Source organism: Scyliorhinus canicula, chromosome 27, assembly GCF_902713615.1.
Source record: "Scyliorhinus canicula chromosome 27, sScyCan1.1, whole genome shotgun sequence".
NCBI classification, from domain to species: domain Eukaryota; kingdom Metazoa; phylum Chordata; class Chondrichthyes; order Carcharhiniformes; family Scyliorhinidae; genus Scyliorhinus; species Scyliorhinus canicula.
In genome coordinates this window covers 2,622,018-2,649,957 of record NC_052172.1, presented here as the reverse complement: position 1 = coordinate 2,649,957, position 27,940 = coordinate 2,622,018, and the positions used below count along the sequence as shown (strand labels likewise).

Sequence of the window (27,940 nt, the reverse complement as noted above, 5' to 3'; positions counted from 1 at the left end):
TTATTTCACCAGAATTGTAAAGTACATTTTAAATGAATTAAAGGTAAAACAGCAACAAAAGCGAGATCTGAGAGACACTCAGTGAGCAATTAGAAATTAGTGAGACGGCAAAAGAGAAATCCCATCAATCAGACCCGGAATATTCTATTGGAGAGATTCTTGTCAGTGTGACTCTCGGTCACATCACCATCGCTTCATTGCGAGCTGGAGCTATTTGACGGTCTTGCACAGATTTTGGTCATAATCCACAAACTTTGGGTTGTATTTGTCGCTATTCTCCCTGAGGCACAGGGCAGCTGCAATGTTACAGTTGCATGCCTTCTTACGACACTCTGTTTTGAGAGGTATCACCGAGAAATCAACTGAAAAAGAGGAGAGAACAACCAAATATACACAGTGTAAAATATGCACTGTAATGTATACATGGAAACACACACTGGGATATACACACATTAATGTACACACTAATGTGGCGGGTGGGGGTAAGGATGTGAGATTACATAATATTGCAAAAACCTTCATTGTTGTTGGGTCCATAATGTTGTGGGTGATTCACAATGGTTCGGGGCCCAATAATGGTCTTGAAGCTTCCTAAACGATGGGGCAGCTAACATCTTAGAATGTCTCTGATGTTCTGCATTAATTTTTAATCTAATATTTTGGTGCTGAGGGGTGGGGGGGGGTCTGAAGCTGTGGAGAGTCTGTAACGTGGGTGAGGAAGGGGTGGCCTGTAATCGGCTGCTGTGGATTCTGTCCTTGATGTTGTCAGGGGTTCCCTAATATTGTGAAATTCCCCAATGCTGTCGGTGATGTGGGCTGCATTCCGTTAATGTATTGGGGGCCCTAACATTGTGGGGGGGGGGGGGTCCCTAACATGGTGATTTCTATGGGTGAGGGCCCCTAACTTGGTGATTTCTATGGGGGACATAATGAGAGTCCCACCACAGCGAGAAGCAGCAAACTATCTCAAACCTCAATATCACCACAAATGTTCCCCACCTCGAATCTGGGGAATTGTGATATTTCGAAACTTGAAACCAAATTAGTTATAGAAAATTCACTGCAAGGCAGGTGATGTCTGATCCACAGCAACCACATCTTCAGTAAGTGTCCACAGCTCGAGGAACTGCGGCTCAGAGTGAATGAGCTGGACTCGGAGCTTCAGACAGGGCAATGGCATCAGGGAGAGATAATGCTCCCTGGACACTTTGTCACACCCCTTAGCTTAGCTACTTCATTGGGTCCGTGATCAGGGACAGACAGGATGACTACACGTGAGGATCCAGGAGGTAGTAATGGAAGACACTCAGCCCTTACACTTGTCCGAGAGATTGGAGGTTTTTGCAGCCTGTGTGGACGAGAGTGAGGGCTGCTGGGAGGGTGAGCAGACTGACCACCGCACCTGGGGACAGGGACACAGACAAGTGGGAGGAATGTAAAGGAATGGGATTGCAGCAGTGGACAGTGTTGTTAGAGGGATAGACAGTGTTCTCAGCATCGAGAGAGTGTGAGCCCCGAGGGCCGTGTTGCCAGCCCGGTGCCAGGGTTAGTAACTCCTGGGGGAAGAATTCAGTTGTTGTTGTATCGGTGGGGACCAACCACACAGATAGGACTAAGAAAGAGGTTCTGATCAGAGAGGTTGAGCAGCTCGGGACTCAACTAAAAAGCAGAACCACAAAGGTAACAATCTCTGAGCCACAGACAAATTGACATTGGGTCAATAAGATCAGGGAGTTGAGTGCGTGGCTCAGAGATTGGTGTGGGAGCGATGGGTCACCATTCATGGGGCACTGGCATCAGTACTGAGGACAGAGAGAGCTGTACCGTTGGGGTGGGTTTCACTTGCACGGCGCTGGGAGCTGGGTCCTGGCAAATCACATGACCAGGGCTGTGGAGCAGACTTTAAACAAAATGGTGGGAGGTGGATTAGTAATGGAGAGACCCAGACTAAAGCTCTGGGGACGCGGGTTCAAATCCCACCACGGCAGCTGGTGGAATTTAAACATTCAGTGCATAATTTTTAAAACACTGGAAGTGTTGGCTGGTGTGGAATTGAGAAATGAACAGACACTTCCAACACTGAGGAAGGTTCAACTCAATTTTATTTAACTACTTCTAACTAACTAACACACAATGACTGTGGGTCTAAATGATGCTAACTTAAACTAGAGACCTAAGCCTTGCCCGAACCAATTGATTCTCTCAGCACGTGGTGTGAGTCTATGCTGGGCTGGATGAGTTCTTGTTACACTGAGAGGCAGCACCCAGAATGAGCGGGAACCGTGGTGCCCTCTGCCTTTATAGTGTGTGTATTCTAACTGGTGATTGGCTGCGGTGTTTGTGCATGTTGATTGGTCCCTGTGTGTGTCCATCAGTATCTGTCTGCACCATGATACACTGGTGTATATTATGACATCCCCCCTTTTATAAAAAATGTTGATATAGGCATGTGCTAATAAATAGTGTGGGTGTGTGGAGAATGTACCTAGCTACGTGTGAGGTGCGAAGGCAGATGTACAAAGCTATATCCAGGGAACAAGACTATTTACAGAGGAAGGTGCCTGGTGCAGATGACTACCATGAACTGGAACAACCGACGAATCGATTTACAAATCACTGGATAACGAATGCAACAATGAAGGATACAGAAAAAAAAAACATTTCAGAAAGTCCACATGGGTACAGAGTTCAGAAGTTCAGTCTCTGTGGTGGGCGACGAACTCTGTTTGACCGACTCAAGGATGGGACAGTGGCTGGCGGCTCAGGAGCCGGGAGGGCTGCAGCACCGTCAGGGGCAGGCAGAGCGAACGGAAGCCCCACACAGTCCACGGCCGGATCAGGAGCAGAGCTGGTCGGAGGATCCCGTGAAGACCCTGGAACCAGGCGAAGAACACGCCTGTTGCGGTGCCGAATGGATCCATCCGGTAAGCGGACCAGGAAGGGGTGGGGGGGGGGGGGGGGGGGGGGGGGGGCACCTGCCTTAGAACGACAGCAGGCGCAGACCAGCCACCATCCGGGAGGTGGATGCGAACCTTGTCGCGTGGATGGATGTTGGGAAGGTCAGCAGCCCGTGAGTCGTAGGAAGTTTTCTGCTGCAGTTGAGACATGTGGATGCGGTGGGGCACGGGGACATAATCGAGGTTGGGAGTGAGAATCGATGGCACCGTCATCCTGAGGGTGCGGTTCATTAGCAGCTGAGTAGGCGACAGGCCGGTGGAGGGCGGGGCGGAGCGATAGGCCGGTGGAGAGCGGGGCGGAGCGATAGGCCGGTGGAGAACGGGGCGGAGCGATAGGCCGGTGGAGAGCGGGGCGGAGCGACAGGCCGGTGGAGAGCGGGGCGGAGCGATAGGCCGGTGGAGAGCGGGGCGGAGCGATAGGCCGGTGGAGAGCGGGGCGGAGCGACAGGCCGGTGGAGAGCGGGGCGGAGCGATAGGCCGGTGGAGAGCGGGGCGGAGCGATAGGCCGGTGGAGAGCGGGGCGGAGCGATAGGCCGGTGGAGAGCGGGGCGGAGCGATAGGCCGGTGGAGAGCGGGGCGGAGCGATAGGCCGGTGGAGAGCGGGGCGGAGCGATAGGCCGGTGGAGAGCGGGGCGGAGCGATAGGCCGGTGGAGAGCGGGGCGGAGCGATAGGCCGGTGGAGAGCGGGGCGGAGCGATAGGCCGGTGGAGAGCGGGGCGGAGCGATAGGCAGGTGGAGAGCGGGGCCGAGCGATAGGCCGGTGGAGAGCGGGGCGGAAGGATAGGCCGGTGGAGAGCGGGGCGGAGCGATAGGCCGGTGGAGAGCGGGGCGGAGCGATAGGCCGGTGGAGAGCGGGGCGGAGCGATAGGCCGGTGGAGAGCGGGGCGGAGGGACAGGCCGGTGGGCAGCGGGGCGGAGGGATAGGCCGGTGGAGGGCGGGGCGGAGCGATAGGCCGGTGGAGAGCGGGGCGGAGCGATAGGCCGGTGGAGAGCGGGGAGGAGCGATAGGCCAGTGGAGAGCGGGGCGGAGGGATAGGCCGGTGGAGAGCGGGGCGGAGCGATAGGCCGGTGGAGAGCGGGGAGGAGCGATAGGCCGGTGGAGAGCGGGGCGGAGCGATAGGCCGGTGGAGAGCGGGGCGGAGCGATAGGCCGGTGGAGAGCGGGGCGGAGGGACAGGCCGGTGGGCAGCGGGGCGGAGGGATAGGCCGGTGGAGGGCGGGGCGGAGCGATAGGCCGGTGGAGAGCGGGGCGGAGCGATAGGCCAGTTGAGAGCGGGGCGGAGCGATAGGCCGGTGGAGAGCGGGGCGGAGCGATAGGCCGGTGGAGAGCGGGGCGGAGCGATAGGCCAGTTGAGAGCGGGGCGGAGTGATTGCTGCAATCTTGTCCTTGTCCGGACGCACCACCTGGTGGGAGATGTGATCCCCCAGAAACTTGATACTCGACTGTCCGAAGGAGCATTTGGCCCTATTGAGGCGGAGGCCGTGTTCGTGGATGCGCCTGAAAACACGCTGAAGGCGGGCAATGTGTTCCTGTGGGGTGGTTGACCAGATAATAATGTCGTCGACATATACCCGGACACCGTCGATCCCCTCCATCATCTGCTCCATGATCCGGTGGAAAACTTCGGACACAGAGATGATGCCGAATGGCACCCGGTTGTAGCAGAACCTGCCAAAGGGGGTGCTGAACTCACACAGCTTCCTGCGTGACTCATCTAGTTGGATCTGCCAGAAACCCTTCGAGGCATCCAGCTTTGAGAATAGTTTGGCGTGGGCCATCTCGGACGTGAGCTCCTCACGTTTCGGAATCGGGTAGTGCTCCCGCTTGATATTCTGATTCAGATCTTTAGGATCAATACAGATCCACAGCTCGCCGGACGGCTTCTTGACACAGACCATGGAGCTTACCCAGACTGTGGGTTCCGTGACCCTAGAGATGACTCCTTGGTCCTGGAGGTCCTGGAGCTGTTGGTTGAGACGGTCCTTGAGGGGCGCTGGGACTCTGCGAGGTGGGTGAACAACGGGCGTGGCGTTGGGCTTGAGTAAGATTTTATACGTGTACGGGAGCGTGGCCATGCCTTTGAAGACATCATGGTATTGCTGGATGGCGGAGCCGGGCTGCGCCCTGAAGTCTGTGTCAGAGGATGCAGACACATTGCTTGAAGCGAGAGAGAGTACTCTCTGCACTAAGTGGAGCAGCCTGCATGCCTGCGCACCAAGCAAGGAGGCTTTTGAGGCAGCAACAATCTCGAACGGGAGAATGACTGTGTGAGCACGATGTGTCACCTCAAGGCGGCAGGAGCAGCTGGCAGCGATGGCATTGCCACTAAAGGCCAGCAATTTACAGGCAGATGGCAGGACAGCAGGCTGTACACAGAGCTTGCGGGAATCAGACAACGCAATGAGATTGGCAGAAGCGCCAGTGTCCAAGCGGAACCTGACAGGGGACCAATTGACCATAAGGGTGGCACACCACTCATCATCCTGGCTGACGCTGTGGACATGGACGGGTTCAGTGCCACGCTTGGGGGACATCCTGTTCGTGGTAACGACGCCGATTTGGAACGGGACCTGTGGGTCATCGCAGGAACAGTCGGAAGCAAGGTCTGGAGTAGGTTCATTGATGGCAGGCTGGATAGCTCTGACGTCTCTGTGGGGCTGGGTGGACCTCCTAAAAGCAGCCGGCAGGGAAGCTTTGCACATTGCAGCATAGTGGCCGAGTTTGCCACACTGCAGGTAGCGTCGGGTCTTCACGGGACATTGCAGCTTTAAGTGGGCGGAGCTGCAGTTGTCGCACGCCGAAGCGTCGGGACGTTAATCGCGCCACCGCGCATGCGCAGGGCAATCCAGCGTAGCACGCACCTGCGCGAAGCGATCTGTGACGTCAGCGCGCTCGCTGCGTGTAATCGCGGGACTCCGCGTAAAGCGCACAAAATTGCCGCCATCGTTCAGATCCAAACCTGTTCTGCCTCGTAAGAGGTTTGCCGCCTGGATTCAGGAGTAGCGTATCGAGGCATGTTCATGAAGTACACGGGTCTCAATGGCCGTGGACAGGGTGAGCTGCTTTACTTTTAGTAGCTGCTGGCTCAGGGTCTCAGATTGAACACCAAAAACTATCTGGTTACGGAGCATGGAGTCAGAGGTGGACCCGTAGTTGCAGGACTGTGCAAGGATGCGGAGGTGGGTAATAAAGAACTGGAAAGGCTCGTCCTTACCCTGAATTCGCTGCTGATTCATGGACCTGTTGAAGCTCTCATTGACCTCGACTGCGCAGTGGCTGTTGAACTTTAGAATTACGGTTTTGAACTTCGATTTGTCCTCCCACTCATCGAAGGTGAGCGAGTTGTAAATGTGCAGAGCGTGGTCCCCGGCTGTGAAGAGGAAGAGAGCAATCTTCCGTGTGTCCGAGGCAGCTTCCAGGTCCCTGGCTTCGAGGTACAGCTGGAAGCGCTGTTTGAAAGTTTCCAGTTCGAGCCCAGATTCCCGGCAATGCGGAGAGGCGGCGGCGGGCGAACGGAGTCCATTCTGTAGGATGGCGTGAGACTGGTGGAAGGCAGATCACTGAAAGGCAGGTCTCAGAAGTGCGAGCATCCCTCAACTCCTGGTATCATGAAGTGTTGGCTAGTGTAGATTTGGGAGATGAACAGACACTTCCAACACTGATGAAGATTCAACTCAATTTTATTAACTACTTCTAACTAACTAACACACGATGACTGTGGGTCTAAATGATGCTAACTTAAACTAGAGACCTAAGCCTTGTCCGAACCAGTTGATTCTCTCAGCACATGGTGTGAGTCTATGCTGGGCTGGATGAGTTCCTGTTACACTGAGAGGCAGCACCCAGAATGAGCGGGAACCGTGGTGCCCTCTGCCTTTATAGTGTGTGTATTCTAACTGGTGATTGGCTGCGGTGTTTGTGCATGTTGATTGGTCCCAGTGTGTGTCCATCAGTATCTGTCTGCACCGTGATATACTGGGGTATATTATGGCGAAATCTAGGGCGGATTCTCTGACCCCCGCCGGGACGGAGAATCCCTGGGAGCGGAGTGAATCCCTCCCCGTCGCTCCGACGCTGGCTGCCGTATTCTCCGGCTGCCGTATTCTCCGGCTGCCGCATTCTCCGGCTGCCGTATTCTCCGGCTCCCGTATTCTCCGGCTGCCGTATTCTCCGGCTCCCGCATTCTCCGGCTGCCGCATTCTCCGGCTGCCGTATTCTCCGGCGGCCGTATTCTCCGGCTGCCGTATTCTCCGGCTGCCGTATTCTCCGGCTCCCGTATTCTCCGGCTGCCGTATTCTCCGGCTCCCGTATTCTCCGGCTGCCGTATTCTCCGGCTGCCGTATTCTCCGGCTGCCGTATTCTCCGGCTCCCGTATTCTCCGGCTGCCGTATTCTCCGACTCCCGTATTCTCCGGCTCCCGTATTCTCCGGCTGCCGTATTCTCCGGCTCCCGTATTCTCCGGCTCCCGTATTCTCCGGTGCCAGTTTCCGGACGGGAGCTGGGTTTACGCCCTGCCGGTCGGGGGCCATTGGCAGCGACCCCCCCCCCCTCGGCAATTCTCCAGGCCCCGATGAGCAGAACGGCCGTCATTTCCTGGCCTGTCCCGCCGGCGTGAAATGGACATGGTCCATCACGGCGGGACCTGGCTTGGAGGCCGGCTCGGTGAGTCCTCGGGGGGGGGGCGCGGGGTGATGCAGCCCCGGGGGGGGGGGGGGGCTCAAGGTGGCCTGGCCCGCGATCGGCGGAACCAGGAACACGCCGGCCAGCCTGCGCAAGTGCAAAACCGCACAGGCCCTTCTGCACATGTGCCAACTCACGGCGGCCCTTCGGTGCCAAACCTTCCGGCTCCGACCTAGCCCGGAAAGTGCGGAGGATTCGCCACCCACACCGACCGACCTTTGGGACCCACACTGACCGACCTTCGGGACCCACACCAGCCCACCTGCGGGACCCACACCGACTGACCTTCATAACCCACACCGACCGACCTCTGGGACCCACACCGACCGACCTTCGGGACCCACACCAACCGACCTTCGGGACCCACACCGACCGACCTTCGGGACCCACACCGACCCACCTTCGGGACCCACACCGACCGACCTTTGGGACCCACACCGACCGACCTTCGGGACCCACACCGACCGACCTTCGGGACCCACACCGAGCGACCTTCGGGACCCACACCGACCGACCTTCGGGACCCACACCAGCCCACCTTCGGGACCCACACCGACCGACCTTCGGGACTCACACCGACCGACCTTCAGGACCCACACCAGCCCACCATCAGGACCCTCGCTGTGAGGCCTCTGCCCTGAGAGGGGGCAGAGAACCAGGGAGGCCTCCAACGGCCACGGTGCAGGTGTCCTCTGGTTGGGGTGAGCTCGGCTGATCACCTGCCCTCTGCAATGGAGCAGCGCTTCTGAGGATTGTCAACACCTGGTGGGCATTGGATTTATCTTGGCCACGCCCAGCTTGATTAATAAGGGGAATAATAAGGGGTTATGAGGAGAAGGCCGGAGATTGGGGATGGGAAACATCTCAGCCATGATTGAATGGCGGAGCAGACTCGATAGGCCGAATGGCCTAATTCTGCTCCTATGTCTGTATCCCCTTGATGATCCAGCTGAGGTATGAGGGTGTCCAGAGGGGCGGCCTGGGTGGGCTCCCAGGGGACCAGAGGCCTTCTGAGTGTTTAAAGGACACAGGCAGCACTCAGCAGTGTGAGCAGCCAGGAGCCTGTAAGTAGCAGCAAAGGGGGTGGGTTTAAAAGGCAGACGGCAGCAATGGGGGCCTGAGCCAGGCCACCCCCATCCTGAGGGGAACACCCCGAGCCCACGGACCCGACACTGAGTCACTCCCCGCTCCTGCCCCCGGCCCAGGCAGCTACCCCCCCAGCAAGCCCCACAATTCTCAATGGGTTTTCAGTGTTTGTTTAGCCTCTCGCTCCCCCTCCGCAGGCCTGGCGTCCGGAGAATGTGCCCAAATCAGCGCAGGGCGCGAACTTTGTTTTTTGCCGATCGCAATTCCAGCTCCATGTTCTCACACCGGAGCTGAATTGCACCTGATTTGCTTCCCACTGGGAGCACAAATCAGGAAGCGACTCCCAATCCGTAGCCGTGCAAATTAATACACGGTGAGGATTGCGAGGGATTCCCCAGCAAATCCTGCTGCCATGCCGCCATTTTAAGCCGACAGCACAACAGAGAGGTCGAGTGGCTGCCCCCCACCCCGCAACACAATTCAGCCCCTATCCCCGGATCCCTTGGGTCAGCCCCGGCCCAGAGGACCGGGGAATCCCGACGATTCGGAGAATATGGGACACAGCTCCGTCGGTAATCCCATTTTCTGCCCGCGTTGGATTCTCCGCTGCCCACCGCTGGGAGTGGATATCCCGATGCGACGGAGAATCCGGACCTTAGTCTCCCAAACGGAACATTCCGGGCCTGCTCTCTTGAACATTCCCAATTTTAATCGGTTCACCATTGGTGGCCGTGTCTTCAGGTGTCTGGGCCCCAAGCTCCGAAATTCCCTCCCTCCACCTTTCCGCCTCTCGAACATAGAACATAGAATGATACAGCGCAGTACAGGCCCTTCGGCCCACGATGTTGCACTGACATGGGAAGTCAAAAACTAAAGGCCATCTAACCTACACTATGCCATTATCATCCATATGCTTATCCAATAAACTTTTAAATGCCCTCAATGTTGGCGAGTGCACTACTGTTGCAGGTAGGGCATTCCACGGCCTCACCACTCTTTGCGTAAAAAACCCACCTCTGACCTCTGTCCTATATCTATTACCCCTCAATTTAAGGCTATGTCCCCTCGTGCTAGCCACTGTCCACCCTATCTAACCCTCTGATCATTTTGTATGCCTCTATTAAGTCTCCTCTTAACCTTCTTCTCTCTAACGAAAACAACCTCAAGTCCATCAGCCTTTCCTCATAAGATTTTCCCTCCATACCAGGCAACATCCTGGTAAATCTCCTCTGCACCCGTTCGAAAGCTTCCACGTCCTTCCTATAATGAGGCGACCAGAACTGTACGCAATACTCCAAATGCGGCCGTACCAGAGTTTTGTACAGCTGCAACATGACCTCATGGCTCTGGAACTCAATCCCTCTACCAATAAAGGCCAACATACCATAGGCCTTCTTCACAACCCTATCAACCTGGGTGGCAACATTCAGGGATCTATGTACATGGACACCGAGATCCCTCTGCTCATCCACACTACCAAGAATTTTACCATTAGCCAAATATTTCGCATTCCTGTTATTCTTTCCAAAATGAATCACCTCACACTTCTCTACATTAAACTCCATTTGCCACCTCTCAGCCCAGCTCTGCAGCGTATCTATGTCCCTCTGTAACCTGCAACATCCTTCCACACTGTCTACAACTCCACCGACTTTAGTGTCGTCTGCAAATTTACTCACCCAACCTTCTGTGCCCTCCTCGAGGTCATTTATAAAAATGACAAACAGCAACGGCCCCAGAACAGATCCTTGTGGTAAGCCACTCGTAACTGAACTCCATTCTGAACATTTGCCATCAACCACCACCCTCTGCCTTCTTTCAACTAGCCAATTTCTGATCCACATCTCTAAATCACCCTCAATCCCCAGCCTCCGTATTTTCTGCAATAGCCGACCGTGGGGAACCTTATCAAATGTTTTACTGAAATCCATATACACCACATCAACTGCTCTACCCTCGTCTACCTGTTCAGTCACCTTCTCAAAGAACTCGATAAGGTTTGTGAGGCATGACCTACCCTTCACAAAACCATGCTGACTATCCCTAATCATATTATTCCTATCTAGATGATTATAAATCGTATCTTTTATAATCCTCTCCAAGACTTTACCCACAACAGATGTGAGGCTCACCGGCCTATAGTTACCGGGGTTATCTCTACTCCCCTTCTTGAACAAAGGGACCACATTTGCTATCCTCCAGTCCTCTGGCACTATTCCTGTAGCCAATGATGACATAAAAATCAAAGCCAAAGGCTCAGCAATCTCTTCCCTGGCTTCCCAGAGAATCCTAGGATAAATCCCATCAGGCCCCGTGGACTTATCTATTTTCACCTTGTCCAGAATTGCCAACACTTCTTCCCTACGCACCTCAATGCCATCTATTCTAATAGCCTGGGTCTCAACATTCTCCTCCACAATATTATCTTTTTCTTGAGTGAATACCGACGAAAAGTATTCATTTCGTATCTCGCTTATCTCCTCAGCCTCCACACACAACTTTCCACCACTGTCCTTGACTGGCCCTACTCTTACCCTAGTCATTCTTTTATTCCTGACATACCTATAGAAAGCTTTTGGGTTTTCCTTGATCCTACCTGCCAAAGACTTCTCATGTCCCCTCCTTGCTCGTCTTAGCTCTCTCTTTAGATCCTTCCTCGCTTCCTTGTAACTATCAAGCGCCCCAACTGAAACCTCACGCCTCATCTTCACATAGGCCTCCTTCTTCCTCTTAACAAGAGATTCCACTTCTTTAGTAAACCATGGTTCCCTCGCTCTACCCCTTCCTCCCTGCCTGACTGGTACGTACTTATCAAGAACACGCAATAGCTGTTCCTTGAACAAGCTCCACATATCCAGTGTGCCAAACCCTTGCAGCCTCCTTCTCCAACCTACACATCCTAAGTCATGTCTAATGGCATCATAATTGCCCTTCCCCCAGCTATAACTCTTGCCCTGTGGGGTATACTTATCCCTTTGAGACATAGCCTCAAAATAAGGGGAAGTAGATTTAGGACTGAGTTTAGGAGGAACTTCTTCACGCAAAGGGTTGTGAATCTATGGAATTCCTTGCCCAGTGAAGCAGTTGAGGCTCCTTCATTACATGTTTTTAAGGTAAAGATAGATAGTTTTTTGAAGAATAAAGGGATTAAGGGTTATGGTGTTCGGGCCGGAAAGTGGAGCTGAGTCCACAAAAGATCAGCCATGATCTAATTGAATGGCGGAGCAGGCTCGAGGGGCCAGATGGCCTACTCCTGCTCCTAGTTCTTATGTTCTTATGTTTTTATGTTCTTTCCATCACTAATGTAAAGGTCACCGAATTGTGGTCACTGTCTCCAAAGTGCTCACCTACCTCCAGATCTAACACCTGGCCTGGTTCATTACCCAAAACCAAATCCAATGTGGCCTTGCCTCTTGTTGGCCTGTCAACATATTGTGTCAGGAAACCCTCCTGCACACATTGTACAAAGAACGACCCATCTAATGTACTCAAACTATATCTTTTCCAGTCAATATTTGGAAAGTTAAAGTCTCCCATAACAACTACCCTGTTACTTTCGCTCTTTTCCAGAATCATCTTCGCCATCCTTTCCTCTACATCCCTAGAACTATTAGGTGGCCCATAGAAAACTCCCAACAGGGTGACCTCTCCTTTCCTGTTTCTAACCTCAGCCCATACTACCTCGGAAGAAGAGTCCCCATCTAGCATCCTTTCCGCCACCGTAATACTGTCCTTGACTAGCAGCGCCACACCTCCCCCTCTTTTGCCCCCTTCTCTGAGCTTACTAAAACACCTAAACCCCGGAACCTGCAACAACCATTCCTGTCCCTGCTCTATCCATGTCTCTGAAATGGCCACAACATCGAAGTCCCAGGTACCAACCCATGCTGCCAGTTCCCCTACCTTATTTCGTATACTCCTGGCATTGAAGTAGACACACTTCAAACCACCTACCTGAACACTGGCACCCTCCTGCGAAGTCAAATCTGTGCTCTTGACCTCTATACTCTCAATCTCCCGTACCCCAAAACTACAATCCAGGTTCCCATTCCCCTGCTGAATTAGTTTATACCCCCCCAAAGAGCACTAACAAATCTCCCCCCCAGGATATTGGTGCCCCTCAGGTTCAGATGTAGACCATCCTGTCTATAGAGGTCCCACCTTCCCCAGAAAGAGCCCCAGTTATCCAGAAATCTGAATCCCTCCCGCCTGCACCATCCCTGTAGCCACGTGTTTAATTGCTCTCTCTCCCTATTCCTCGTCTCACTATCACGTGGCACGGGCAACAACCCAGAGATAACAACTCTATTTGTTCTCACTCTGAGCTTCCATCCTAGCTCCCTAAAGGCCTGCCTGACATCCTTGTCCCCTTTCCTACCTATGTCGTTAGTGCCAATGTGGACTACGACTTGGGGCTGCTCCCCTTCCCCCTTAAGGACCCGAAAAACACGATCCGAGACATCACTTACCCTTGCACCTGGGAAGCAACATACCAAACGTGAGTCTCTCTCGCTCCCACAAAATCTCCTCTCTGTGCCCCTGACTATTGAGTCCCCAATTACTAATGTTCTACTCCTTTCCCCCCTTCCCTTCTGAGCAACAGGGACAGACTCTGTGCCAGAGGCCCGTACCCCATGGCTTACCCCTGGTAAGTCCCCCCCCCCCCCCCCAAGTATCCAAAACGGTATACTTGTTACTCAGGGGATCGACCGCAGGGGGTCCCTGCACTGACTGCTTCTTCCCAGTCCCTCTTACAATTACCCATCTATCTCCAGTCTTTGGTGTAACTACCTCCCTGGAGCTTCTATCTCTGACCCCCTCTGCCTCCCGAATGATCCGAAGTTCATCCAGCTCAAGCTCCAGGTCCCTAACAATAGCTGTTCCTTGAACAAGCTCCACATATCCAGTGTGCCCAACCCTTGCAGCCTACCTCTCCAACCTACACATCCTAAGTCATGTCTAATGGCATCATAATTGCCCTTCCCCCAGCTATAACTCTTGCCCTGCGGGGTATACTTATCCCTTTCCATCACTAACGTAAAGGTCACCGAATTGTGGTCACTGTCTGCAAAGTGCTCACCTACCTCCAGATCTAACACCTGGCCGGGTTCATTACCCAAAACCAAATCCAATGTGGCCTCGCCTCTTGTTGGCCTGTCAACATATTGTGTCAGGAAACCCTCCTGCACACATTGTACAAAGAACGACCCATCTAATGTACTTGAACAATCTTTTCCAGTCAATATTTGGAAAGTTAAAGTCTCCCATAACAACTACCCTGTTACTTTCGCTCTTTTCCAGAATCATCATTGCCATCCTTTCCTCTACATCTCTAGAACTATTAGGTGGCCTATAGAAATCTCCCAACAGGGTGACCTCTCCTTTCCTGTTTCTAACCTCAGCACATACTACCTCGGAAGAAGAGTCCACATCTAGCATCCTTTCCGCCACCGTAATACTGTCCTTGACTAGCAGCGCCACACCTCCCCCTCTTTTGCCCCTTCTCTGAGCTTACTAAAACACCTAAACCCCGGAATCTGCAACAACCATTCCTGTCCCTGCTCTATCCATGTCTCTAAAATGGCCACAACATCGAAGTCCCAGGTACCAACCCATGCTGCCAGTTCCCCTACCTTATTTCGTATACTCCTGGCATTGAAGTAGACACACTTCAAACCACCTACCTGAACACTGGCACCCTCCTGCGAAGTCAAATCTGTGCTCCTGACCTCTATACTCTCAATCTCCCGTACCCCAAAACTACAATCCAGGTTCCCATGCCCCTGCTGAATTAGTTTAAACCCCACCAAAGAGCACTAACAAATCTCCCCCCCAGGATATTGGTGCCCCTCAGGTTCAGATGTAGACCATCCTGTCTCTATTGAGACATTCCTTAAAACACCTTTAACAAAAGCTTTTGGTCAGTCACTTTGGATGTTTCATGGAACACGGACGAACAGACTCAAAAACAGCTTCTTCCCCACTGTCACCAGACTCCTAAATGACCCTCTTATTGACTGACCTCATTAACACTACACCCTGTCTGCTTCATCCGATGCCAATGCTTATGTAGTTACATTGTATATCTTGTGTTGCCCTATTATGTATTCTCATGTATTTTCTTGAATTCTGTTCAATTCCCTTTTCTTCCCATGTACTGAATGATCTGTTGAGCTGCTTGCAGAAAAATACTTTTCACTGTACCTCGGTACACATGACAATAAACAATCCAATCCAATCCAATCCAATGCTGAAGGCACCACATAAATATAAGTTGTTGTTGTACTTTACTGATGTTGAACTATTGAGGGAAGGGAGAGGACAGGGAGTCAGAGCAACTTCCCGAGGTCAACATCGATTTTGTTTGGTGTTAACTTACCGCACTTGGGAATTCCATTTTCACAATTTGGACTGTACCACATATAATATCTGGGACATCCCGTACTTCGAGCTGCTCCAAAACACTCATCGTTCACTTGGCAGCATCTGAGTGGGTGACAAACAGGAGATATCATTTCAGATGTAAGTTTTTCATGGAGAGACTGAAACTCAGTCAGGGGATTAATGATTCCAAACAAGCCTCAGATTGGGTTCCCAACTCTGAAGAATTGTCCTGGAATTTTCAGGAACTAAAGATGAATCCTCAGGGAACTCATTTCACATAACTGAGGGGATAAGGCCATTGCTGCCCTTTAACAACATGGTGTTCTCCTATTTTAGTTCAACGCATTTGTTCATTGGAGAGAAACTGGTGGTGGGAGGGAAAAGCTGTTTCTGAAAAAACACCCAATCAGATGACAAAGAGTCTGTTCCTTTTCCAATTGGTTTGGAAAGGTGGGCACACCGAGAGTGGACATGTCAGACCAATGGCAGCATGGAGCTGGGATGTTTGAGATGGGAGGTGATATCATAAACACTCCAGAAACATGTCGAATTATTCTTGGCATCAACATTGGGGCAGCACGGTAGCACAGTGGTTAGCACTGTGGCTTCACAGCTCCAGTGTCCCAGGTTCAATTCCCGGCTTGGGTCACTGTCTGTGTGGAGTCGACACGTTCTCCCTGTGTCTGCGTGAGTTTCCACCGGCTGCTCCGGTTTCCTCCCATAAGTCCTGAAAGACGTGCTGTTGGGTAATTTTGACATTCTGAATTCTCCCTCTGTTTCCCTAACAGGCACCGGAATGTGCGACTACAGGCTTTTCACAGTAACTTCATTGTATTGTTGATGTAAGCCTACTTGTGACAATAACTATTATTATTATCAAACCATTATTTTGTGAAAGAACACGGAGCCCAGCCCCTCACAAATATGGAAGCCAGCGAACAACAAACATGGAGCACTGCCCACAGTGAACATGGAGAACTGCCCCCAATGAACATGGAGCGCTGCCCCCAACAAACATGGAGCGCTGCCCCCAACAAACATGGAGCACTGCCCACAATGAACATGGAGCACTGCCCCCTACAAACATGGAGCACTGCCCCCAACAAACATGGAGCACTGCCCCCAACAAACATGGAGCGCTGCCCCCAACAAACATGGAGCACTGCCCACAATGAACATGGAGCACTGCCCCCAACAAACATGGAGCACTGCCCCCAACAAACATGGAGCACTGCCCCCAACAAACATGGAGCACTGCCTCCAACAAACATGGAGCGCTGACCCCAACAAACATGGAGCCCTGCCCCCAACAAACATGGAGCACTGCCCACAATGAACATGGAGCGCTGCCCCCAACAAACATGGAGCGCTGCCCCCAACAAACATGGAGCACTGCCCCCAACAAACATGGAGCACTGCCCACAGTGAACATGGAGCGCTGCCCCCAACAAACATGGAGCGCTGCCCCCAACAAACATGGAGCGCTGCCCTCAACAAACATGGAGCGCTGCCCCCAACAAACATGGAGCACTGCCCACAATGAACATGGAGCGCTGCCCCCAACAAACATGGAGCGCTGCCCCCAACAACATGGAGCGCTGCCCCCAACAACATGGAGCTCTGCCCCCAACAAACATGGAGCCCTGCCCCCAACAAACATGGAGCACTGCCCCCAACAAACATGGAGCGCTGCCCCCAACAAACATGGAGAACTGCCCCCAACAAACATGGAGCGCTGCCCCCAACAAACATGGAGTGCTGCCCCCAACAAACATGGAGCGCTGCCCCCAACAAACATGGAGCACTGCCCCCAACAAACATGGAGCACTGCCCCCAACAAACATGGAGAATGGATGTCCGGTGACGACCATGCTGTGAAAGGTCGCACATTTAGCAGCTCCTGCTCTTGGTGGGTTTTTTAACGGCTTTTAAGTTGGATTTTCACAGAAATCTTTTCTAACATAAGTGGATTAAAGTACAGTAAGAAGTCTTACAACACCAGGTTAAAGTCCAACATGTTTGTTTTAAACACTAGCACATAAGTGGATTAAAGTGAGAGGAAGAGAAGGCGAGAAGGGAGTGATGGGCAAGCTAATGGGGCTAAAGGTAGACAAGTCTCCTGGCCCTGATGGAATGCATCCCAGAGTGCTAAAAGAGATGGCTAGGGAAATTGCAGATGCACTAGTGATAATTTACCGAAATTCACTAGACTCTGGGGTGGTCCCGGTGGATTGGAAATTAGCAAACGTGACGCCACTGTTTAAAAAAGGAGGTAGGCAGAAAGCAGGAAATTATAGGCCAGTGAGTTTAACTTCGGTAATAGGGAAGATGCTGGAATCTATCATCAAGGAAGAAATTGCGAGGCATCTGGATAGAAATTGTCCCATTGGGCAGGCGCAGCATGGGTTCGTTAAAGGCAGGTCATGCCTAACTAATTTAGTGGAATTTTTTGAGGACATTACCAGTGCAGTAGATAACGGGGAGCCAATGGATGTGGTATATCTGGATTTCCAGAAAGCCTTTGACAAGGTGCCACACAAAAGGTTGCTGCATAAGATAAAGATGCATGGCATTAAGGGTAAAGTAGTAGCATGGATAGAGGATTGGTTAATTAATAGAAAGCAAAGAGTTGGGATAAATGGGTGTTTCTCTGGTTGGCAATCAGTAGCTAGTGGTGTCCCTCAGGGATCCGTGTTGGGCCCACAATTGTTCACAATTTACATTGATGATTTGGAGTTGAGGACCAAGGGCAATGTGTCCAAGTTTGCAGATGACACTAAGATGAGTGGTAAAGCGAAAAGTGCAGAGGATACTGGAAGTCTGCAGAGGGTTTTGGATATGTTAAGTGAATGGGCTCGGGTCTGGCAGATGGAATACAATGTTGACAAATGTGAGGTTATCCATTTTGGTAGGAATAACAGCAAACGGGATTATTATTTAAACGATAAAATATTAAAGCATGCCGCTGTTCAGAGAGATTTGGGTGTGCTAGTGCATGAGTCACAGAAGGTTGGTTTACAAGTGCAACAGGTGATTAAGAAGGCAAATGGAATTTTGTCCTTCATTGCTAGAGGGATGGAGTTTAAGACTAGGGAGGTTATGTTGCAATTGTATAAGGTGTTAGTGCGGCCACACCTGGAGTATTGTGTTCAGTTTTGGTCTCCTTACTTGAGAAAGGACGTACTGGCGCTGGAGGGTGTGCAGAGGAGATTCACTAGGTTAATCCCAGAGCTGAAGGGGTTGGATTATGAGGAGAGGTTGAGTAGACTGGGACTGTACTCGTTGGAATTTAGAAGGATGAGGGGGGATCTTATAGAAACATTTAAAATTATGAAGGGAATAGATAGGATAGATGCGGGCAGGTTGTTTCCACTGGCGGGTGACAGCAGAACTAGGGGCATAGCCTCAAAATAAGGGGAAGTAGATTTAGGACTGAGTTTAGGAGGAACTTCTTCACCCAAAGGGTGGTGAATCTATGGAATTCCTTGCCCAGTGAAGCAGTTGAGGCTCCTTCATTACATGTTTTTAAGGTAAAGATAGATAGTTTTTTGAAGAATAAAGGGATTAAGGGTTATGGTGTTCGGGCCGGAAAGTGGAGCTGAGTCCACAAAAGATCAGCCATGATCTAATTGAATGGCGGAGCAGGCTCGAGGGGCCAGATGGCCTACTCCTGCTCCTAGTTCTTATGTTCTTATGTTCTTATGACTCCGATCCGATGGAACTACGCTCAAAAAGTAATCACAAAAGAAGGAATTAAAAGCTGGTTGGAGGTGAGGATCTGAGCTTGGTGGCTGCAATGGCAGAGAAGCGAGGTCCGGCCCTGCCAGCCCAATGGTCGATGGATCAGTTGGTTACAGACCTGGATGAGACGTTCGCCTGGCACCGTAAGGAGTGTGCGAGGACCTGACCAAGGTGGTAGCCTTGATTAAGGAGGCTGTCGACCGGATGGAGGTGACAGTGACGGCCCAGGGACAGTCGATCCAAAAGCTACTGGAGTAGGCGACGGAGCAAGAGGAGCAGTCCACTGGGATGGCCCTGCAAATTGGCATTTTACAGGATTGACAAAAGCGGTTGCTGGAAAAGGTGGAAGACCTGGAGAATCGTTCCCGCAGGCAGAACATTCAGATGGTCGGTCTGCCAGAGGGAAAGGAAGGATCGGATGCTGGTGCGGATGTTGTGAAGATGTTGCAGAAAATGATGGGGGCAGAGGCGTTCGACAGGCCGTTGGAGGTGGACCGGGCTCACAGGGCACTGATACACAAGCCCCAAGGTCATGAGCCCCCGAGGGCATTGATGGTGAGGCTGCATCGATTCCTGGACAAAGAAAGCATCATGAGATGGGCAAAGGAGACAAAACAAGACTTGGGAGCAGAACTTGCTGAGAGGAGGGCGAGCTTTAATAAAGTTAAAGCGGCCATGTATGCAAAGGGAATAAAATCTGGACTGCTCTACCAGGACCGTCTTTGGGTAACTGTGGTAGTCACCACTGTTGTATTTAGTACACATATGAGATGTAATACGGTAAGGCTCCTGTACTACAGGTACGGGGGTAGATTCCTGCCTTCTGGCTCCGCCCAGTAGGCGGAGTATAAATGTGTGTGCTCACCGAGCTGCTGCCATTTCGGCAGCAGCTGTAGGAGGCAACACATCTCTGCATAATAAAGCCTCGATTACTCTGTACTCTCGTCTCTTTGTAATTGATAGTGCATCAATATATTACGCAGAGATTTTACAGCGATGGACCTTCGCATCATAGATCATAGAATTTACAGTGCAGAAGGAGGCCATTCGGCCCATCGAGTCTGCACCGGCTCTTGGAAAGAGCACCCTACCCAAAGTCAACACCTCCCCCTATCCCAATAATCCAGTAACCCCACCCAACACTAAGGGCAATTTTGGACACTAGGGGCAATTTATCGTGGCCAATCCACCTAACCTGCACATCTTTGGACTGTGGGAGGAAACCGGAGCACCCGGAGGAAACTCACGCACACACAGGGAGGATGTGCAGACTCCGCACAGACAGTGACCCAAGCCGGAATTGAACCTGGGACCCTGGAGCTGTGAAGACATTATGCTATCCACAATGCTACCGTGCTGCCCTATCAAGCCAGATCGCCTGCAGCTGCACCCTCAAGTAGACAACGCCACATCGGCCTTCGACCACTGGCTAGCTTGCTTTGAAACCTACACCGGATCAGCGACAGAACCACCCTCAGAGGCACAGAAACTATAAATCCTGCACACACGGTTGTGTGTGTGGGTTTCCTCCAGGTGCTCCAGTTTCCTCCCACAGTCCAAAGGTTAGGTGGGTTGGCCATGATAAATTGCCCTTAGTGTCCAAAACATTGCCCTTAGTGTTGGGTGGGGTTACTGGGATTTGGGGATAGGGTGGAGGTGTTGACCTTGGGTAGGGTGCTCTTTCCAAGAGCCGGTGCTGACTCCATGGGCTGAATGGTCTCCTTCTGCACTGTAAATTCTATGATACGATAGGTCGGAGGTCCAGCAGTTACTGTGGGAAGGAATTATCGAGGCTATCAACAGCCCCTAGAGAGCCCAAGTGGTCGTTGTAAAGACTGGGGAGAAAAACAGGATGGTCATTGACTACAGTCAGACCATCAATCGGTACAGACACTCGACGTGTACCCCCTCCCACGCATATCTGATATGGTCAATCAGATTGCACAGTACCGGGTCTTCACTACAGTGGACCTGAAATCTGCCTTCCACCAGCTCCCCATCCGCAAGGCGGATCGCCAATATACGGTATTCGAAGCAGACAGCGGCCTTTACCACTTCCTTAGGGTTCCCATTGGTGTCACTAATGGGGTCTCGGTCTTCCAATAGGAGATGGACCGAATGGTTGACCGGTACGGGCTGCGGGCCACCTTCCCGTACCTGGGTAACGTTAGCATCTGCGGCCATGATCAGCAGGACCATGACGCTAATCTTTTTAAATTTCTCCACACCGCCAAACTCCTGAACCTAAGATATAACAAGGAGAAGTGCGTTTTCAGCACCAACCGCTCAGTCATCCTCGGCTATGTGGTTCAAAATGGAGTACTAGAGCCCTACCCCGATCGCATGTGCCCTCTCATGGAACTCCCCCTCCCCCACTGCCCCAAGGCCCTCAAACGATGCCTGTGGTTCTTCTCATACTGTATCCAGGGGGATCCCTAACTATGCGGACAAGGCCCGCCCACTCATTCACTCCACAGTTTTCCCCCTGACGGCCGAGGTTCACCAGACCTTCAACCGTATCAAGGCTGAAATCTCAAAGTCCGCGATGGACGCGGTCGACGAGACGAGACGAGATGCATCAGACGTCGCTCTGGCCGCCACCCTCTACCAGGCAGGCAGACCCGTGGCATTCTTTTCCCGCACCCTCCATGCCTCCGAAATTCGGCACTCCTCCGTCGAGAAGGAGGCTCAAGCCATCGTAGAAGCTCTGCGGAATTGGAGGCATTACCTGGCCGGCAGGAGATTCACTCTCCTCACTGACCAACGGTCGGTAGCCTTCATGTTCAATAACACACAGCGGGGCAAGATCAAAAATGATAAAATCTTGAGGTGGAGGATCGAGCTCTCCACCTACAATTACGAGATTTTGTATCGCCCCGGGAAGCTTAACGAGCCCCCCCCCCCGATGCCCTATCCCGAGGTACATGTGCCAGCGCACAAGTGGACCGACTCCGGGTCCGACACGATGGCCTCTGTCACCCAGGGGTCACCTGGTCACTTCATCAAGGCCCGCAGCCTACCCTACTCCATTGCGGAAGTCAGGGTTGTCACCAGGGACTGCCAGGTCTGTGCGGAGTGCAAGCCGCAACATCGAGGGCCGAAGGGCCTGTTCTGTGCTGTACTGTTCTATGTTCTATGTTCTATCGGCCAGACAGGGCGCACCTGGTGAAGGCCTCCCGTCCCTTTGAACGCCTCAGCATGGACTTCAAAGGGCCCCTCCCCTCCACCAACCGCAACACGTACTTTCTTAACGTGGTCGACGAATACTCGCCATTCCGTGCCCCGAGATGATGTCTGCCACAGTCATCAAAGATGTGGAGATGCCGGTGTTGGACTGAGGTGAGCACAGTAAGAAGTCTTACAACACCAGGTTAAAGTCCAACAGGTTTGATTCAAACACGAGCTTTCGGAGCGCAGCTCCTTCCTCGGGTGAATGATTTGCTCCGAAAGCTCGTGTTTGAATCAAACCTGTTGGACTTTAGCCTGGTGTTGTAAGACTTCTTACTACAGTCATCAAAGCCCTCAATACCACCTTTACTCTGTTCGGTTTCCACGCTTACGTCCACAGTGACCGGGGGTCCTCCTTTATGAGTGATGAGCTGCGTCAATTCCTGCTCAGCAAGGGCATTGCCTCGAGCAGGACGACCGGCTACAGCCCCCGGGGAAACGGGCAGGTGGAGAGGGAGAACGGGACAGTCTGGAAGGCCGTCCTGCTGGCCCTACGGTCCAGAAATCTCCCGGCCTCCCGCTGGCAGGAGGTCCTCCCCAACGCCCTCCACTCGATATAATCGCTACTTTGCACTGCAACTAATGCAACCCCCCATTAACGTCTCCTTACCTTCCCCAGGAAGTCCACCTCTGGGGTTTTGCTCCCAACGTGGCTGGCAGATCCAGGACCCGTTCTCCTCTGCAAGCACCTGCGGCTCCACAAGGCGGAATCCATTGGTCGAGAGGATACAGCTACTCCGTGCAAACCCGCAGTACGCCTACGTGGCGTACCCCGACGGCCACCAAGACACGGTCACCCTCAGGGACCTGGCACGACCTGGGTGCCACTGCCCCGGTGCCACCCATCCTCCCCCCAGCGTACCTCACCACAGCCCCCGCTCCAGGACGATCCATTCACCATTGGTCCCACCCAGGGATGAAGATGAGGACTGCACGCTCCCGGAGCACCTTCCTCCCCCACGCCCCGCTCCAGCAGTACCCACCCGGCATTGCCACCAGGACTGCGGTGCTCAAAACAGAGGATCAAGGCACCCGACTGGCTGAATTTGTAAACTTTTCCAGAACTGTGCACTTTAACAATGCTCAATTATCTGTAAATAGTTTTCCACCACCCCCGCTGGACTACTTTTTAACAGGGGGTGAATGTGGTAGTCACCACTGTTGTATATCGTACACATGTGAGATGTAATAGGGTCAGGCCCCTGTACTACAGGTACGGGGGTAGATCCCTGCCTGCTGGCTCCGCCCAGTAGGCGGAGTATAAATGTGTGTGTTACCCCCAGTAACTCCTGTAAATTACCCCCAGTAACCCCTGTAAATTCCTCCCGGTAACTCCTGTAAATTCCCCCCGGTAACTCCTGTAAATTACCCCCGGTAACTCCTGTAAATTACCCCCGGTAACTCCTGTAAATTACCCCCGGTAACTCCTGTAAATTACCCCCAGTAACTCCTGTAAATTACCCCCAGTAACTCCTGTAAATTACCCCCGGTAACTCCTGTAAATTACCCCCAGTAACCCCTGTAAATTACCCCCGGTAACTCCTGTAAATTACCCCCAGTAACACCTGTAAATTACCCCCGGTAACTCCTGTAAATTACCCCCGGTAACTCCTGTAAATTACCCCCAGTAACTCCTGTAAATTACCCCCAGTAACTCCTGTAAATTACCCCCGGTAACTCCTGTAAATTACCCCCGGTAACCCCTGTAAATTACCCCCAGTAACAGCTGTAAATTACCCCCGGTAACTCCTGTAAATTACCCCCGGTAACTCCTGTAAATTACCCCCAGTAACTCCTGTAAATTACCCCCAGTAACTCCTGTAAATTACCCCCGGTAACTCCTGTAAATTACCCCGGTAACCCCTGTAAATTACCCCCAGTAACTCCTGTAAATTACCCCCAGTAACCCCTGTAAATTACCCCCGGTAACTCCTGTAAATTACCCCCGGTAACTCCTGTAAATTACCCCCAGTAACTCCTGTAAATTACCCCCAGTAACTCCTGTAAATTACCCCCAGTAACTCCTGTAAATTACCCCCGGTAACCCCTATACATTTCCCCCAGTTATTATTGAAATGACAGCTCTGTTTGACTAAACTGGAACTCAGGGTGTCAGAAGCAAACAGCACGAGGTATATTTATCCCTCAATGAACATCAGGAAAACAGATCAACCTGGTCATTAATCACAGCCCTTGTGGGATCTTGCTGTGTACAAATTGCATCCTGCCTGGAGGCAGTGATCAGGACTATAGAGAAGCAAGTTCTGTCTTTCTGAGGAATTTCTTCTCTCTGCTTTGTACCAGAGTAAAACCTTGCTGATTCTCAGCCAGCGCAAAGATACACATCTTGGTTCATGGAGAGAGTTTTTTACACAAGTATCGTCTCATTTTACCTGTCAAAGTCATCCACTGGCTGGTTTCCATTTCCTCCAAACCCACAGAAACAGCCATACTTCCTCTGTTGCTGGTACGGGTTAGTTCGATCGACACACTCAACAGTCCTTTGCAGGAAACGATGATTGTTTGAGGATGTTTGTGTCCATGGGCAGGGATACAAACTACTACAAGAGGAAAACAAAATAAATCATTGTGTCAGGAAAGCCCTGGTACAGAGTGAGCAGGGAGACAATTTAACAACACGCCGATTTAGAAAGCAGAAGCTGCAAAAGAATATTCCTGAATGCAGCAGTAATTGCGTCTCAGAAACAGGCCATTCGGCCCAACAATTCCATGGGCTGGATTCTCCGTTACCCGTCGCCAGTAGCGGGGTTCCCGATCCAGCGGAGAATCGGTAGGACGGTAGCATTGTGGATAGCACAATTGCTTCACAGCATCAGGGTCCCAGGTTCGATTCCCGGCTGGGTCACGGTCTGTGTGGAGTCTGCACGTCCTCCCCGTGTGTGCGTGGGTTTCCTCCGGGTGCTCCGGTTTCCTCCCACAGTCCAAAGATGTGCAGGTTAGGTGGGTTGGCCATGATAAATTGTCCCTTAGTGTCCAAAATTGCCCTTAGTGTTGGGTGGGGTTCATAGGTTATGGGGATAGGGTGGAGGTGTTGACCTTGGGTAGGGTGCTCTTTCCAAGAGCCGGTGCAGACCAGATGGGCCGAATGGCCTCCTTCTGCACTGTAAATTCTATGATCTGTGATCTATGATCGAGCGCCGGGCTAAAAGCGAGATCAGTGCCCAATGTTCCGGTCCCCCTCCCACAGCGGCAGGGAGCTACACGCCCCGCCCCGCGGGAGGATGCAAATGGGTCAAGGGCATCCAGTGAAACCTGATTAACGGGCTGGAAACCCGATTTTCCTGCCCTCCTCGGGATGCTCCAGGCCTCTCAGCCGGGATTCAGGCGGGTGTGGATTGGTGAGGGTATTTTCAAGCGTTGCCCTGAAGCTGTGCACCCCGCGGTGGGTCAAGGCGGTAAGTATGTAACGTGCGTGCCCCCCAAAGTCCATGGTTGGCTCCCAGCCCCCCACAACACAAATCCTCTTGGTGTGACTGACATCCCTTCACCACATCAAAGGGAGCTAAGTGCTGCAAAACAGTGGAAGTCAAAGCAGTTAACGGCCCACTAGCCGGGTTCCGACAGCATCTCATGAGCTCCAGTCCATGCAGACGCTGACACAGAGAGGGAGAGGGAATCGCTCCTGGGTACTGCTCCTAGTGCCAGTGCTGACCCGGAGCGATTCCACTCCAGTGGGAGAACTTGGTCACCTGAATGGAGAATCCAGTCCCATGGCTCTGGATCTGTTCCACACCAGGGGCGAAATTCTCCGACCCCACGCAGGGTCGGAGAATCGGCCGGCGGCGGCGTTATTCCTGCTCCCGCAGGGTTTTTAATTCTCCGAACGGCCAAAAACCGGCGTTGTGCAAATCCCGCCGGCAGCCTCCGAAAACAGCTGGCGCCGGCGGGATGTCATTGATTTTTAACAGACAGACATTCTCCGTGCCGGATGGGCCGAAGTCCCGCCGACGTGGCCACGGGTAGCTTTAAAACGGCGTCAACCATTGATAATGGTTGACGTCGTTCAGTGACCTAGGGAGAGTGCGGGGGGAGGGGGGGGCGGGGAGAGAACAGAACAGAACAGAACAGTACAGCACAGAACAGGCCCTTCGGCCCTCGATGTTGTGCCGAGCAATGATCACCCTACTCAAACCCACGTATCCACCCTATACCCGTAACCCAACAACCCCCCCCTTAACCTTACTTTTTAGGACACTCCGGGCAATTTAGCATGGCCAATCCACCTAACCCGCACATCTTTGGACTGTGGGAGGAAACCGGAGCACCCGGAGGAAACCCACGCACACACGGGGAGGACGTGCAGACTCCACACAGACAGCGACCCAGCCGGGAATCGAACCTGGGACCCTGGAGCTGTGCAGCATTTATGCTAACCACCATGCTACCGTGCTGTCTCTCTCCTCCCCCCCCCCCCCCCCCAAACGCCGGGTCTGTCTCTCTCCTCCCCTCCCCCCCCCCCCAAACGCCGGGTCTCGCCACTTCCGCAGCGGGTGAAACTGACGCGCGTGTCAGTCCGCTGCTGGCCCTTTCGGGAACGGAGATTAAGGGCTTAAAAGAAGGCCCTGACGCCGGAGTCATCCGCACCGCTTTTGCCCGCCGGAAATGGGCGTCACGTCAGTCCGCGGAGAATTTCGCCCCAGGCTTCTCCCATTCCTCTTCCTCTAACACTCGCAGCGTTTCCATTCCTTTCTCCCTCATGTACTTACCCAGCTTCCCCTCAAAGGCATCAATAATAATCACATCAAACATTCCCTATGGTAGTGTGTTTCACAATCAGACCATCAAACACTCCCAGGACAGGTATAGCACGGGGTTAGATATAGAGTAAAGATCCCTCTACACTATCCGCATCAAACACTCCCAGGACAGGTACAGCACGGGGTTAGATACAGAGTAAAGCTCCCTCTACACTGTCCCCATCAAACACTCCCAGGACAGGTACAGCACGGGGTTAGATACAGAGTAAAGCTCCCTCTACACTGTCCCCATCAAACACTCCCAGGACAGGTACAGCACAGGGCTAGATACAGAGTAAAGCTCCATCTACACTGTCCCCATCAATCACCCCCAGGATAGGTACAGCACGGGGTTAGATACAGAGTAAAGCTCCCTCCACACTGTCCGCATCACACTCCCAGGACAAGTACAACACGGGGTTAGATACAGAGTAAAGCTCGTTTGACACTGTCCCCATCAAACACTCCCAGGACAGGGACAGCACGGGGTTAGATACAGAGTAAAGCTCCCTCTACACTGTCCCCATCAAACACTCCCAGGACAGGTACAGCACGGGGTTAGATACAGAGTAAAGCTCCCTCTGCACTGTCCCCATCAAACACTCCCAGGACAGGTACAGCACGGGGTTAGATACAGAGTAAAGCTCCCTCTACACTGTCCCCATCAAACACTCCCAGGACAGGGACAGCACGGGGTAAGATACAGAGTAAAGCTCCCTCTCCACTGTCCTCCAAACATTCCCAGGACGGACTTCCGGTGGCAGCCATGGAGTGAGTGGTCCCACATTTGGTGGCTCCCGCTCCCGGTGGTTTTTTTCGGACCTTTTCCCTGGTTAATAGTTGGATGTGAGGGTGCAGAATGGTGCGAAGAGTGAGTGGGAGAGATTGACCCACTGGTGTATGGAGCCGAGGGCCAGAAGCAGTCTAACCAGGGGGAAATCAGTCGGTTAGAGTTGGTGCGGCGCCAGTGAAGCCCGTGGAGATGGCGGAGGGGCAGGGAGCCCCCCTGACGGCTCAGTGGCCGATGGATCAGCTGGTCAGCTTCCTGATTGAGAAGTTCACCCATAAACGTAAGGAAAGGCTGGAGGACCTGGCCTGAGCGGTGGG

At 52.6% G+C, this 27,940-nt stretch overlaps 1 protein-coding gene across 1 annotated transcript; it reads right to left on the bottom strand.

Moving 5' to 3' along the window:
* Positions 1-210: 210 nt before the first annotated feature.
* LOC119957682 (basic phospholipase A2 taipoxin alpha chain-like) lies at positions 211-26,846 on the bottom strand. The gene is made up of 4 exons (XM_038785758.1): positions 26,764-26,846; positions 24,470-24,637; positions 15,103-15,209; positions 211-362 (listed from the first exon to the last, which is right to left on the bottom strand). Exons 1-4 carry the CDS (start codon positions 26,844-26,846, stop codon positions 211-213), a joined length of 510 nt encoding a protein of 169 aa, XP_038641686.1.
* Between the last annotated feature and the right edge of the window lie 1,094 nt (positions 26,847-27,940).